The 14830-nt window shown below is 49.2% G+C and overlaps 1 protein-coding gene across 8 annotated transcripts in view; it reads left to right on the top strand.

Annotated features, from left to right (window-relative positions):
• Positions 1 to 14830, top strand: part of ARHGEF11 (Rho guanine nucleotide exchange factor 11) — a 78924-nt gene that overhangs the window by 29316 nt on the left and 34778 nt on the right. For all 8 annotated transcript variants that reach the window (XM_050931104.1, XM_050931105.1, XM_050931107.1 and 5 more), the window contains 2 exons: positions 9938 to 10029; positions 13720 to 13818. In XM_050931104.1, coding sequence (XP_050787061.1) covers positions 9938 to 10029; positions 13720 to 13818 — 191 coding nt within the window. The remainder of the gene's footprint in view (positions 1 to 9937; positions 10030 to 13719; positions 13819 to 14830) is intronic.

Raw genomic sequence — 14830 nt, 5'->3', positions numbered from 1 at the left:
GCTGGATTGATCGCTGCCCCCGATCCGGTGGGTAGTGTAGACATACCCATAGACACTTCCTTGTCGACAGAAGGGGTTTTTCCATCAATATAGATAATCCACCTCTCCAAGAGGTGGTAACTAGGTCGACAGAAGAATCCTTCCATTGAGCTAGCACCAGGAGTTAGGGCGACCTAACTATGGTGCTCAGGGAGTGACATTTTTTAGCTAGATCAATCTAAGTTTTAGCTGTAGACTAGATCCAGGGCCCATTGAAATCACTGGAAAGGCTCCGATCGACTTACTACTCTTTGGATCGGGACCTGCATGTTCCTTTTCGGCGCACAGTTGAGTGCTCAAGCTTCCCTAGCATGGATGCTCTCACACATTGAACTTTTAGCTCTGGTTTTGCTGAAAATGAATTTTGAACCTTGTATTAGATTTGTTAACATTTGAGGGCTGCCTTGGTGGTTGGTTGCATAAATCATCCAGTCGGGCGACAGGCACAATACCCTATGACTTGGAAAACTAATCAGCATTGTGGGGATTTTAAATACTCTCGGCAAACTCAAAGCTGGATAGGGTTGGCAAACCAGTCAATTGACCGGTCCAATAATTTCAGATGACTGGTCAATTAACACCCTATTATTTGACCACAGTCAAATATTCCAGCAAGAATGTCCTGATGTAGGCTGGAGCCTGCATTTTTGATTGCATCATGGTGCCATCTGTCATCAAGCATTCTTAAATGTCTTGATAACGCCGCTACATGCTAATGCCACCTGACGGGGGAAAAAAGGTGAACTAATTGAACGTTGAACATCCCGAGTGGCTGGAATCTTCAACAACAAATGTATATAAATAAATCTCTTTATTTGTGTCCCTGGCCATCAGCCCCCATGGCGGTTTACAAGTATATTAAACAACTTAAGGACAAGGTCCCTTCCGCAAAGAGCTTACAGTCTAACCGACTAACAGAAGGGAGTGGAGAGGGGGAGGAGGGTTCAGTCATTAAATCTCCTCCCCTAACACAGAAGAGAAGTTGAACCAGTAAGCTGCTTGGAGATCTGTCCTGCTGCCTGCCTCACATGAGTGCATTTCAAAATGACTTTGCTTTTCTAGTTGCTCTGTGTTTGTTTCATTTTGCTTTTCTTTTGTAACATGGATAACATTCACTGTTCAATGTCGACTGAACATTGCTAAAAAGGTAGTAATAATAATAATCCTTTTTTTTTTTTAGAACTTCATTTCAAAATTTTGCATTTTTCTGAGTTGAAATAACTCATTTCAACAACATAGAGACCATAAAATCTTACTCCTTTTTTTTTTAAGCTGTTGTTGCAGTTCTAATAGTGTTTTAAAATATGTAACCATTTTTGACATTATTTGGCCACTCGATTGACCAGTTATTTTTGGATAGGTCAGATGCCCAACCCTTGACCTGCAGTCTGAGCTGTTTCAGGAAGTAATTTACCAGTTTCCAATCATCAATAAACTGGAGAATTTCGCCACTTCTTGGACAGCCAAAAATGGAACTGATCAAATTATTTGCCATGAATTATTTGCTTGTCTTTATTCTCAGTCAGTGAATGGACAGTCTACGGAGTAGAACTGGAGGAGATGAGGGCAGCAGTGAAATGGTAAATTAGAACTTCAGTGTCCTAGAATTTGGGAGGCCTTTGCTTAGATCTGGATCTGTGTTTCATTGGGTCTGTTAAATCCATGTGCACAAACGCGTCAGAGGAATCTCTGGGCTGCTCAGGATACTACAGTGGCATGGGTCAATGAAAGAGCCTCGCTCATTGGCTTACACAATTTCATAATACATGGGTCTTATGCAGCTTTTCGTGCACAGCTCTCAGTGTGCTTTATCAAGCAGGTCAATATTGTTACCCCCACTTTACAGATGGAGAAGCTGAGGCCTGGCGGTGAAGCAGCTTGCCCAAGGCAAGACAGTGGCAGACAATACCATTGGCATTCTTTGTTCAGGAGGGGGCCAGGCCTGAAGGGAAGGTCCCATGGGGCGCTGGCGAGGAGAGACCCAAGGTTGGAGGGAGATGAGCTGGGGGAGCTAGTATTGGGGGTAGGAGCTACTCTAGATGAATCAGAGAAAGGAACTTTGGAAGTGACACTTGCATGAGGCTCTCTGTACTGTGCTTGGCTCTCCCCTTGGTCTCTCTTAAAATCAAACTTGGGCATTTAAATAGGAAATGAAAACCAAGTACAGCTTTGCACCTTTATTCCACCTGACCTTGCACATGGCGGGCCAGGAGCTACTTGACGTAGCTAACTTGTCTCGGAAAATACAAGTGTCTCTTCTGCTTCCTATTGCTGCTCCAGTCACTTAGCTTCTTCCCTGTTTCCATTCACTCCCTAGCCTCAACCACCTCTCCAGAGAGCTCGAGCCCAGATGCATAGAGGAGGGGGACGTTGGCCCACCTGGACCTATGCAGATCTTACTCTTCTCAGGTGCAAGTGGTAGCACTTGTGGCAAAGAGGGAGAGGCTTCTGGCAAGGTGTAGGTAGCGCTGGGGCTGCTTTTGGCATGCAGGAAAGCCCCAAGTGGATTTTCAGGGTTATGCTACTAAGCCACTAGCTGAACAATTCATAAGAAACAGGGAAGTGAAAAGCCTGACCCAGAACTCTCATTAGTAGCTAGAGCAGAGGGCTGAGTTTGGGTCCTGGTTCCGTTTCCAGCCTCACTGCTGACACCGCAAATTTCTTAGCAGTTTGTTTGCATTGAATTTCATCTGCCATCCTGTTGCTCGTTTGCCCACTTTGGTTCGATCCCTCTGAAGTTTCTTGCAATCTTCTCTAGTCTTTTTCTAGTTCGGTAGCAAATTCTGTAAAACAACACCAGAATTAATTGAGTTAAATCAAAGGTGATTTAAAACACCAATTTTAATCATGATTTAAATCGGCAAATAGGAAACCTTGGTTTAAATAATTGATTTCAGTCAGGTTTTGTCTTTGTACTTTAGTTATTGTCTTAAAGAAAAGATGATACTCATGGTTTGGTAACCATTAAAAAACATTGATTGGCAACTAAATAAAGACTCTGCACTAAACCCGGTGGTACTTTTTGCTAACTGTGAGTTTATGCTCTATCTAGACACACTTACTTAAGCAAGTATATTGCTTAACTAGCATTTACTTAGATTCTTAAATGTACATTTTTTTCTTACATTGGAAAATGGTGAATGATGCATTTCTGATTTTACTAGATTAATTTTTTACTTGTGATTTGTATCAAGCTCTATTTGGGTGGAAATTCATTTAAAATGCACAAAAATAGCATTTAAAATGTTTTGTGTTAAATAAAACTACTTTAAATGTGCTGGATACACAAGGGAAAAAGGTTTGTCAAAACATGTTTTGCATTTAAAACTAATTGATTTATTAGATTGTTTATTGTCTATGTAGCTAAACTATCTGCAGTTAATGAACTGAACTGGTCACCATGTCCTTCAAGATTTTAGAGCTCATAGATCTCATCATCTCACACCTAGTTTTTATTCATAGATTGGAAGAGGAAAACAAGCTTTCCTGTCTTTTCAACTCCCAACTTGTTTCTTAACTTTGAATGAACTAGTCGTTCAGGGTGGATTGATTTAAATCATCAAGTGGAAAACCTTGGTTTAAATAATTGATTTTAATCAACTTTTCCATTTTGTACTTCAGTTATTTGTGATACAAAGGTGTGTTCTCACTGGTTGATATAACCATTAAAACATATTGATTTACGATGATATCGAGCTTTTCCACTTGATTTGGTACATTGTTTTGCTACCTAAGAGGGCACATTATAACTGTGCATTTATTAAAGCAATTATATTGCTTAATGCTTTAGGTTCTTATTAATTTAATTGTATATTTTTAGTATCTTAGAACATGGTGAATGCTCTATTGCTTATTCACTAGATAATTAATGTTTTGTTCATGGTTTGTGTCAAGCCTGCATTAAGATGGTAACCTGAATTTAATTATACACACAGAACTGCATATAACATTTATTCTTATTATACCAATGAAGCCCTTAGTACAGTATTTGATGCACTGTGCCATAAAGCTTGACGTCAAAAGTTAGATGTTACCCCCCTTAATTTTTTCTATATATAGAAAAGCAGCCTTTAAATTAAAGTTTTGGATAGAGATTCAGGGATCCATCATATTTATATTTTTACTTAAATGCTTTAAGAGAGTCTGAAAAGTTAAGGCCTTAACATATTCGGTATTCCATTCAGATTTTATTTTAAACAGGTTTATTTTTAAAAAGAAAAAACTTCTTATAATTTAAATAACATCAAAAATGCAATTTTAATTTTCAAAAATCTGTTTGTTTTAAAATCCATTTTTATCCTCCTGTAGGCGTTGAACTGAACTAGTTGAATAAACTGAAGTGAAGACAAGCAGAAGTAGCTCCTAGGAGCCCTGACTCTAGTCTACTGGACGTGAAGCCATTCTCATCAGATGGTTGTTTCATTGGTTAAAATGACTGAAGTTCGTGTGCATTAGGGTTTGCACCAGTTTAGCTAGATCAGACAGCTTATGGAACCCAGCTGTGCATTGTATGTACCCAGCCCCTGCACCCATGAATTTACAGTCTCAACCCATGAGACGGACAGAGAGTGGGAGGGGAACCTGAGGCCCAGAGAGAGGAAGTGACTTGCCCAAGGTCACGCAGCAGGTCAGTGACAGAGCTGGGGTTAGAACCCAGGTCTCTTAGGTCAGTGGTTAGGGCCTCTTGTTTAGTAACTTCTCCAGCGTACACCAGGCCTGTGTGTGTACCGCTGCTTGTGCTGTCTGTGTGTTGTGGATGCACAGCCGACATTGCTTGGGAGCTGTCAGACCAGCAGCTTTGACCGACCCAGGCACCCTCGCCCCACAGTGTTTCTCTGTACTTGTGCTTTGATCAGTGGGCCCTTCACCTTGACATTCCTGGGAACGTGCCATCTACTCATGCAGGAATGTGGCCGGGTGGCTTTGCTTTCTTATCACTGCCCTGACTCCTCTTAGGCGACGCCAGGTGTAACTTCACATTTGGGAGGTACAAGCACGTACGGTTTAGATCGACCCCAGTGTTACACACCATGGGAACAGGCGCCATGGAAATACCGGAGATTGATCTCCGTCTCTTCATCTGTAAGCAGAGGACACTTCTTCCCGCTTACTCCATAGCAGTAGGTCACGTTCTCCTCCTCTTCCCAGTATGAACCTCTCTGTAGTTCTCCTCCCTTTTCCCCCCATGGAACGTTTTACTGCCCTGCAACTGCTGCCGAAGCAGAAATAGTTTTCCCCCAGCATACTTGGTGCCTTCTGCATGCAGTTAGCACGGTCTGCGGACAGCAGCCGGATTCCATCTGCAGCTGATCATGAGCAGAAGTTTAAAGGTTGGGCCTTTGTGTTTTGTCTGGGCCAAAAAAAAAAAGGCACGAGACCTTGCCAAATTGGAAATGGAGTTTTAACTGTCGTGTCGACTTGAAGTGCAGTGCGAACAGGCTGCAGGGGGATGGATCCTGGGGGTTTACTCCACCAATCTGGCGCAGAACTTGGCAGTGGCTGCTTGTTTTCGTGTATATATGCACACGTCCCAAAGAGCTAATGCCAGTCCTTGCTTTGGACTTGCAGAGTACAGAGCCCAAGAGTCAAATCTCCTTGTGCGTGTATTAAAATGGAGAGATGGTGGGCCTGACTTTCAGTTACGTACAGGGGCTTTCAAGTGGGCAGAACTGGCTCCCTGAGAATCCTCCACGTGCAGGGCCCCTGCACAGCTTATGTGGAGCTGGCATAAGAGCTCTGCTCTGGACCTGTGCCTGGTCCCTGGGGGGCCAATCGGGGATGTGGCCAGAGCATGCTGCCCTACCTCTCTTCTCAGCTTCCCAGGGACTGTACTAGAAGTAAAGAGCTAGTTTGCATGGCCCTGCAGCTGCTTTTCATGTTGTGCTCGGCCGTACAGCGCCGAGCACAACACGAGCCAGGCAGACCCCTGCATGGTTCCAGAATCCAGGGAGAGCAAAGGTGGTTTACAGGCATCTGCATGCCCCTCTCTGCCACTGGCCAAGCACAGGAATTGAGCACCTGAGCATCAGCCCTGTCGGCTTTACCTAGGAGTTGTTTTTCCTAGGGAGGAGTTGAGAACTCTGCAGCAGCATCCAGACCTACAGACTTTCATTAGTTCTTCCCCAGCTCTCCCCCCTTTTCTGGCTTTCATTTTTAAGTGTGGATTGAGCCTGGCGAGGAAGGAAGGAATTTGCTGTCTGCCTCAGTGAGATGGTTGCCGTCTGACTCATGCGTGATTGTTGACGGTGGTGGTGTTGCTTTTTCAAGAAAGAAACGGGCTCGATCCTGCCTCGTGGAGGGTGTGCGTGTGGGTGGGTATGTGCCCGTGAGTGTGCCGGACAATGCATGGAGGCGGTGCGGATTTTTAGAAGTGCACCCAAAGGATTTAGGCGCTTAGGGAGGAGAGTCTCAAAAGCATCTAAAACCATTAGTGGGGTGCAGGGGGAAACCCAGGGCGTGTCCTGATGGGAGCGCTGCAGCCATTCTGTTACCCCTGCTAAGCGGCAGGTGGGCAGCTGGATCGGCAGGGTTAGGCCCTTGTGTTTGCAGGGGTTTAGACTGTAAGCTCTTTGGTGCTCATTGTATGTCCGTACAGCACCTAGCGCCATGCCACCTGCTGTTGGGTGCTGACCCAGTAGAAACGCCATGACGCTGCCCTCCTGTCCCGTCTTTCTGGTCCAGAGCAGACTGACATCAGTGGGAGCCTCTCTGTGGGCTTTGGATCAGGCCCCAAAGGAGCAGGCGCGCAGGTGGCTCAGTGCCACTTGGAGAGGAGGGATCCACTTAGTGCTTGTGTCTCTGCTCTTGCTCGCGCTGGAGGGCAGCGCCCCTCTCTGCCAGCAGTGCCGGCTCTTGGCAGCTGGATCAAGACTGGGGCCATGTGCGTAGCGCTTGGGGAAACCGCCCAAGTTCAGACTGAACCTGTCGTTTGCCTCCTACCCCCGCTGTGCAAGCGGGCACTTGTGGAACCTGTCACCTCGCCTCCCTGCGGGTGTGTGCTCATGGGACCCATGGTGTCCTCTCCTGCACCATCACCCCGCTACCCCCACCCCACTGCACGGATGTTCTCCCGATGCAGGGTCCGGTTCCAGGGTCACATGTGTTTTCTCATACAGTCCAGTCGCGTATCGCACCCAAAGAGGAAGGTATTTTGTCCCAGTGAGGACAGCCTGGATTTCCTGCTCCTCCATGCACAACGCAGTTGAAGGAATCTGCTCCAGACTTTCTGGTTCTGTTCACACTGAGCCAGACCCCGAGGCTGGAAAACTCCAGCCCAAAGGCGAGGGTCGTAATGGAGACCACGCAGCGCCCTTTGCTGGAGCTGTCGCTGCCTGCGTCCACCATAACAGTCTTGCTCGTTTTTAAATGGTCCTGCCCTGGAGCGGACTAGATGCGTTGGGCAAGGGGTGGGAGAAGGGAAGGGGTGTCGCTCTTGGGGCCTGAGAAGGAAGGATCAGCTGCTGGGAAGGTGGTCAGTGCACAGATGCGTGGGGAAGGGGTCAGAGGGAATTTGGCTGCAATCCTGCAAAGACACAAGCACCTACTTCACTTTCTGCAAGCGACTCTAATGTATAAAATTTAAGCACTTATGTGAGTCTTTGTGGGATGGGGGCCTGGGGGAGGCTCTGAAGGCATCTGTACTCATCTGGCTGTTGAATGCCCTGTGGGAAACGATTTTGGTGGGACTTGGTCCCTAGTGGACGCCTGTTGGCATCCCCTTGCTACTGTCCGCCTGAACGCAGAGGTCAAGCGCTGAATTGGCTACAGAGGGGGAGCCCCCTTACGCTCCTCGAAGGAGCCCTGTTGGGTCACTGAGGGTTTGTCTGCAGCCCCTCGTGGCCCGGGTCGGCAGACTGGCTGGTGGGTAGAAAGCGCTTTGAAGCTGCAGCTCTGGCTCTGAAGCCGAGGGCTAGCAGCGCATCTCCCCCTTGCTGTCTGCGCGTCCCCTCTCCTGAATGTTGAGTGTGTTTACAGCTGTGTCATCCATTACACATCTGTCTCTTTTATCTATTTGTCTCCTCTTCCCCCCCCCCCCGTTCCCCCTGCACTCCCAATGCTGTCCTCTGGACCATGCGCCATCTTTACCACCGTCCTTGTCTTTGGTGTCAATTTCTGTCTTCCCTCCTGGGCAACAGGCCAGCCAGTAAAAAGCACTCTCACTTGCCCAGGTAAGACGGGGCTGGGGGCGGGCTGACACAATCGCATTCGCACTCGCTTTCTCGAAGCCGCTGTGTTCAAAGTTAAGGTGGATTTGGTGTCAATCAGCTTTCATGTAAACATCCTCTGGGCCTTTCTTCTGCCATTTTATATTGTCCACAAAAAAACCAACAACCCCCCCAACCTGGCTGGCTCAAGGGGGACCAGGGAAGGGAAAACGGGGTCTTTCACCTCTAGGGTCCTGGTACTAATGTGGCATCAGATCGGGAGAACTGGCTGGCCCCGGGGATATTGGGGAATGGAATATGGGGCCTTCCCCCGTAGGGTTCTGTAGGGTGCTGTCTCCAGTATGCCACCAGGTTGGAGGGAGTGGCTGGCTCTAGAAGATCGGGGAATCCGATATGGGGCTTTTCCCCTATAGGGTCCTGGTTCCAATTTGGCACCAGATCTGGGGGGACTGGCTGGCTTGGGAGGTGGGATATGGGGCCTTTCTCTTATAGGATCCTGGCTCCAGTCTGGCCCCAGGCTGGGGGCAGTAGGTAATAAGGTCTTGTCTTCACTGCAGTTAATTCAGGTGTTGCCCCAGTCTTGAATCCTGTCCACACTCACAACTCCCTCATTCAAGTACCATGGTGCTGTTAATTCAAATTGGCTGGGATGGGTAGGAGGGGCAGGCTACACTCGAGATAGCGCTGCTCCCTGCAGCCTGCCCGTTTTCCCATGTGGCTGCTCTCCCTCAAGCCTGTTTCGCGAGAGAGGCATCAGTGCCAGGGTGGATAACTCGAGTGAACTCTACCCTTCGCCACGAGTCACGGCTGCAGGTCGCCCCCGTGTGCTGGCTGCCCGGAGGCTTGCGGGGAGAGTTTGTAGGGACTCAGTCCAGTTCCGGCTGGTAGGTGTGACCACAGCTTGCCGACCCACCCCAGCAATAGGCATTAGGCAGAGAGAGCTGGCCAGGACCAAGCGGGCTATAGAGTTGGAGCCCCCTTCTCACCCCACGGTCAGCCGGTCCCTCCAGGGTAGGAGAGTTCTGGGAAGCTTGCAAAGCCAGTGCCGCTGTTGTACCTAGGGTGACCATATGTCCCGATTTTATAGGCACAGTCCTGAATTTTGGGTATTTTTCTTATATAGGTTCCTATTACCCCCTGCCCCGTCCTGATTTTTCACACTTGCTGTCAGGTCACCCTGGTTGTACCTCTTCCCGCCTTAGCCCGCAGTACTCTCAATCCAGCCCCCTCCCCCATCACAGAACTGCTGGGAAGAGCAAGAGCACCAAAAATAAAAATAACAAAAGAAAGTAACTGTCCATTGTCTCTCTCATTCATTCCTCGCTGCTTCATGTTCTCTTCTTCCATCAGCCCCATTGCAGCCTGGTAAGCTCTGACGCTGACCTCCTGTGCAGTGCGTGTGGTTTGCATGAGCGCATCTCTCTGTTGTTCGTCATGTTCTGTGGAAACCAACCCCTCCCCATCCCTCTGGGGTTAACAGACGCGCGGTTACATGGTGTAGCGTCCTCCCTGGGGCTCTGGCTCTCTCTGCTGGAGGCCGCTTTTGGCGGTGGGGAGAAGGGTCCTGCAGCTCCAATTCTGGCCCAGCACCCTGGGGGAAACAGACAGCGATCGCTCGCCGTGAGAGCTGCCCTGGCTACGCTGGGGCTTGCTGCGTCCTGAGAGGGAGGCTTCTTGTAAGTGGAAGGATGAGTCTTGTTCCTCCATGACTGTTTCTGTCTCATTCCCTTCAGGTTAAGCAGCCTGTCTTCACTGGGCGATTCGACTACAGGACGCAGGTCTCCCGGGCACCGCCGCCAGCCGTCTGACTGCACTGAAACGACAGGTAGCCTTTACTTCTCTCCTCCCCGCTCTGTGCTGCTATGACAGCAGACTCGGGGTTGTACCATCTGGCTGTCGTGGCTACGTCTGCCCCCCACCCATTGACGTTATCTCTCGGCACCTCCCAGTTGTGACGGTCTTGATCCCCCCGGGAGGTGGGGCAGGACTTCTCTGCCTACTGGGCGCATGAGGAATTCTGACGCCCACAGATGGGAAGTCACTTGCCCAAGGTCGCGGCAGCAGAGCAGGGAACAGAACCAAGGTCGCCCACGTCCCAGCTGAGCGCCCTGGCCACGGGAGCATCGGGCACACAGGTGAAGCTGTCCGGAAGGTGATGATGCAGGTGGCCGGAGGCTTTGGCATGTGTATGTCTGCGCAGCATGAAGGTCGTCTTGTCAGACTCAGAGATTATAAAGCCAGAAGGAACATCTGGTCGGGCCTCTTACAGCACCCACGCCAGACAGTTTCACCTGATGATTCCTGGACTGGACCCGTAATGGCTGATTGAGCCAGAGGGCATCATTTTCTAGAAAGAGATGTTCGATCCCGAGTAAGCTCTGGAGTTGGGGAAAGGCACGCTGGGAATGACATTGTGGGGTAGGGGCGTCCTCATGAGCCATCAGCTCTTCTGGTCTTTGAGGGTTTGAACGGCTCACCTGCCCTTTACCCTGATGGGGGAAGTCATGGGGAATAAAATGATGTTTTCCAGGCATGTGATAATTACTCCTCCCATCTAGGCCTTCCTATGGGGCTACTTACACCTTTTGTCTAGGGTAGAATTTGGAACTGAGAGTTGGGACCCCAGGAATCTATTATCTCTGCCACTGATTGCCTGCCAAGTTGCTGCCCTCCCTGTGCCTCAGTTTCCCCATCAGTAAAATGGGGATAAAGACACTCCCCTTCCTTGTGAAGCATTTTGAGATCTGTGGATGAAAAGTGCTAGGTTAGAGCTAAGGGAGATGACAGCGATGATTCCGTTTACGGTTCCAGTTGCCCAAGCAGTGAAGAGAGAAGAGTGGCCTTGTGGTTAGGTGTGGACGTGGAAAGGGTGTTGCAGCGCCCTCCCTGCTTTGGCATGTGCTACCCCAGTTCCCACTGGAGGGCAGTCCCCCTCCTGCACTGTCAGTTACAGTCTAGCCCTCCCTCCTGCTGCATCAAGTTGATCCCTGTACCCTAAAAAGAGGAGAGGAAAATCCTTAGAACAGAGCTGTGCATACGAGAGGAGCGGTGACACGGGGCCAGGCCCTTGCCCTGAAATGCTTCTACAGTGCTGGAGCAAAGCTCACAGGCCGTGATCCTAGATTAGCCCCAGAGCTGGGGTTTAACTGCAGAACGGGCTGCAGAGCGTGCCAACACAAAGGGGCGAGGTGATGCAGGACTGTCTGGTGCCAGCGCCAGTTTCTGATCTTGGAAAGGGAATGGCTGTCTGCCTAGAGCAGTGGTTCTGAACCAGGGGTGCATGTACCCCTGGGGGTACGCAGAGTTCTTCCAGGGGGTGCATCAGCTCATCTAGATATTTGCCTAGTTTTACAACAGTCTGCAGAAAAAGCCCTAGCGAAGTCAGTTCCAACTAAAATTTCATACAATGACTTGTTTAGACTGCTCTGTGTGCTATGCGCTGAAATGTAAGCACAATATTTATATTCCAGTTGATGTATTCTATAATTAGATGGTAAAAATGAGAGAGCCAGCAATTTGTCCGTAACAATGAGCTGGGACACTGCTGTATTTTTATGGCTGATTTTGTAAGCAAGTCGTTTTTAAGTAAGGTGAAACCTGGGAGTACGCAAGATAAATCAGCCTCCTGAAAGGGGGACAGTCGTCTGGAAAGGTTTAGAGCCACTGGCCTAGAGGAAGGATCACTTGGTGGCTGAGGCGCTGGACTGGGATTTAGGACTTAAAAATCGGCATTCTCTTTCGGTGCGACTCCAGGCAAGTCACTCAAGCCGCCTCAGTTTCCCTGATCTATAAAATGGGTCTGATGCGTTCCTCTCTAACAGAGTATTAGAGGGCTTAAACGCCCAGGAGGCGTTCGGATCCTATAGCAGTTCGGGGGAGGGGATATAATAATCTACCATTGATGAGTGAGGCTCCAAAAGGCTGGATTAATTGAAGGGAACAAAAAGGAGTGTGGTAAAGGGGGGAGAATGTGGGAACAGCGGCTCGTTTAATACGGGAACCAAAAGAAAGTGTAGTCAGATGCACTGACCATTCTCTTCATGGGAGACCTATTGTCTGAGTCTGTCACCCTGAGGTCCCTGTCCACCATGCTGGCAGTATAAAGGACCTTAAGGTGAGCGCAGATGAGTTACTCTTTTTACACTGGTTTCCTTTACACTGCCAGAGTCCTGTAAAAAAGGCCTTCTAGTGAGAATGAGAATTGGGGGTGTGACTGGGGGGGAATGATGAACATGGCAGGCAGAAATTCCTGTTTGTGGGCTCAACGGCAATGATACTTATCTGCCATATCAGATTAGGTAAATAGGGACCGATCCTGCCTCCTTGCTGAACCCCGTGGGTGCCGGATCGAGCCCGTAGTACTGCAGAAAGTGAGTTTATTCACATGCCTCACGTTGGTGTGTTTGCCACTTTGAGACTGCACGTTTGGAAGTTACTTCCTTCCCCTACCCAAAGAGCACCCTGAGTACAGATGCTAGGAACTGACAGATTTACATGCAAGCCCACATGCGTGCACAACACACACATGTGCCCCTTACTTTGTGATGTGTCTGTCCCTTGTGCAAAACCGGGTCCAATTTCTTACTTCCCCACCCCTCACCTTTGTGTCATTAGTTGCATTTGTGCAAAATTGGGCCTGATTTGTCCCATGCCCCGATCTCATATTGTCACTTCACCTGTGCAGAGTGAGTAACACACTCACTGGTGTGATGTGAGTGGAGAATCCGGAGTCTTTTGTACACTCGCATTGCACAGGCGAAGACACGATGGAAAGGAGAATCAGGCCCTGTTTCTTTTTCTGAACCAGACCTCAGACACTCGAATGATGTCAGCGTTCCATGCGCTGCGATGAACAACAGAAGCTGGGTCACTTGATAGTCACTAACACCATCTGCATTCCTACCAGCGACAATGAGCATAATTGCATCTCTGGCTTTCAGGGCGATGGAAAGGAACCAGAGAAGCCAGAGATAGAAAAGATCCGTTAGGTCCTGGATAGACTGTCTATCCAGATGTCGTATATACCAGCAGCCAGCGTGGTATCTTGGGGCTAAAAGGCAGCTGATATCAGAGCATGGGATTCGAACAAACACCTCCGGGGACACTGCGCCTTAAAAGGGAATGGAGCCGCTGAAATCTAGAACCCAGGCCTCCTGGTGTATTGTGCTTTGCTTTATTATCTGTCCTACTCCCCTCTCCTGGGCTCTCTGCACGGCAAGAACATCTCTGCTTCTCCTCACCAGCATTGCGTTCAAAAATCTTTTCTCAAGCCCTGCCCCAATCATGAGCTTGACACGAAAAGTCATGGGATTTTGTTAACAAAGAATTAATTTCAGGAGTGCGGGTTTTTTTTGTTTGTTTGCCTTCTGTTTCCTGGGCCTTAGTCTTCCCCTGGCCTCAGGGAACAAACAGTAGCCATGGGCCATCTGGAACTTGCAGCCATAACTAGTCTAGAGCATGGATTTAAACTCTAGCCTCTCATGCCTCGTTTGTTTGTTTCCCCGCCCTGCTGAAGGTTTGGTCCAACGCTGCGTCATCATCCAGAAGGATCAAGATGGCTTTGGCTTCACCGTCAGCGGGGACCGGATCGTCCTGGTGCAGTCTGTCCGGCCAGGTAAGCGGCTCTGTCCTCCCTTCTTGGGGGTCCACGGATGGTGGTGTATGAATGGGAGTCCCCTAGTTCACTTGGCCCCCTGCTCCGCTCTGGCCCCAGGATGGGTTGGGAGAGAGGAAAAGGGGGATCCTTCTTCGCAAAGCCTGTTGGATCAAGGGAGGGCAATTCTGGAGGATGAAGAGGAGCTAAGCTGGGTGAGGGCATGGTTGGGATGGCGGTTGGGGGACCTGGGGTATGCATGTGCCTAGATTGGAGTCTTGATTCTGATCAGCTTGGCCACCCAGAGGTGGGAATTAACCCCAAATTGGCTCCCGAGAGCAACAGCCAAGTTCCCATGTTGCGCCATCTCTGCTGTCCAGGCAGCGCCAGGTTAACCACGTGCTCTACCTGGTTGCTACATAATTGCAGCTGGTGGCTGACAAGGGGTGCAGGGAATTCCCCTTGTAGCCCTCAGCAAACACAGTCAGCAACTTTCACGCTGGGCTCAAGCTTTTTGCTGTCTGATGGTGTTGAGGGGAGGTAGGGCTTGAATCAGACTATTGTGCTTTGCTTTATTATCTGTCCTACTCCCCTCTCCTGGGCTCTCTGCACGGCAAGAACATCTCTGCTTGTCTTCTCCAGCATTGCGTTCAAAAATCTTTTCTCAAGCCCTGCCCCTAACACTCAGGCTAGGAAAAATTCAGATAGATAAGGGAGGAAAAGTCTTACAGATTTAAAGAGACAGAATCAGATAAAAATCAACCCCCTTATCCTGCAATGGGATCTCTTGGGGAGACCTCTGCATCGACCCCAGTGACTTCACCAGGACTTTGGGCCAGCATAGATTCCATTTGCATGAATCCAATGGCAAGTCCCAAATATTTTAATAAAGAACAGTCAATGTGCCTGATTCCCCACTGCCCCGTTCCTCGTGCGGTCCCTTACACTAGTGCAAAGTGAGCCGGATTCTCTAGTGCCCTGTCTCTGGCAGTCGCCCTCTTTGTGCTGGGGTAAAAGACCACCCTGGGTGCAG

Source organism: Gopherus flavomarginatus, chromosome 20 (genome assembly GCF_025201925.1).
Source record: "Gopherus flavomarginatus isolate rGopFla2 chromosome 20, rGopFla2.mat.asm, whole genome shotgun sequence".
Lineage (NCBI taxonomy): Eukaryota > Metazoa > Chordata > Testudines > Testudinidae > Gopherus > Gopherus flavomarginatus.
This window is presented reverse-complemented; position numbering and strand designations above follow the sequence as displayed.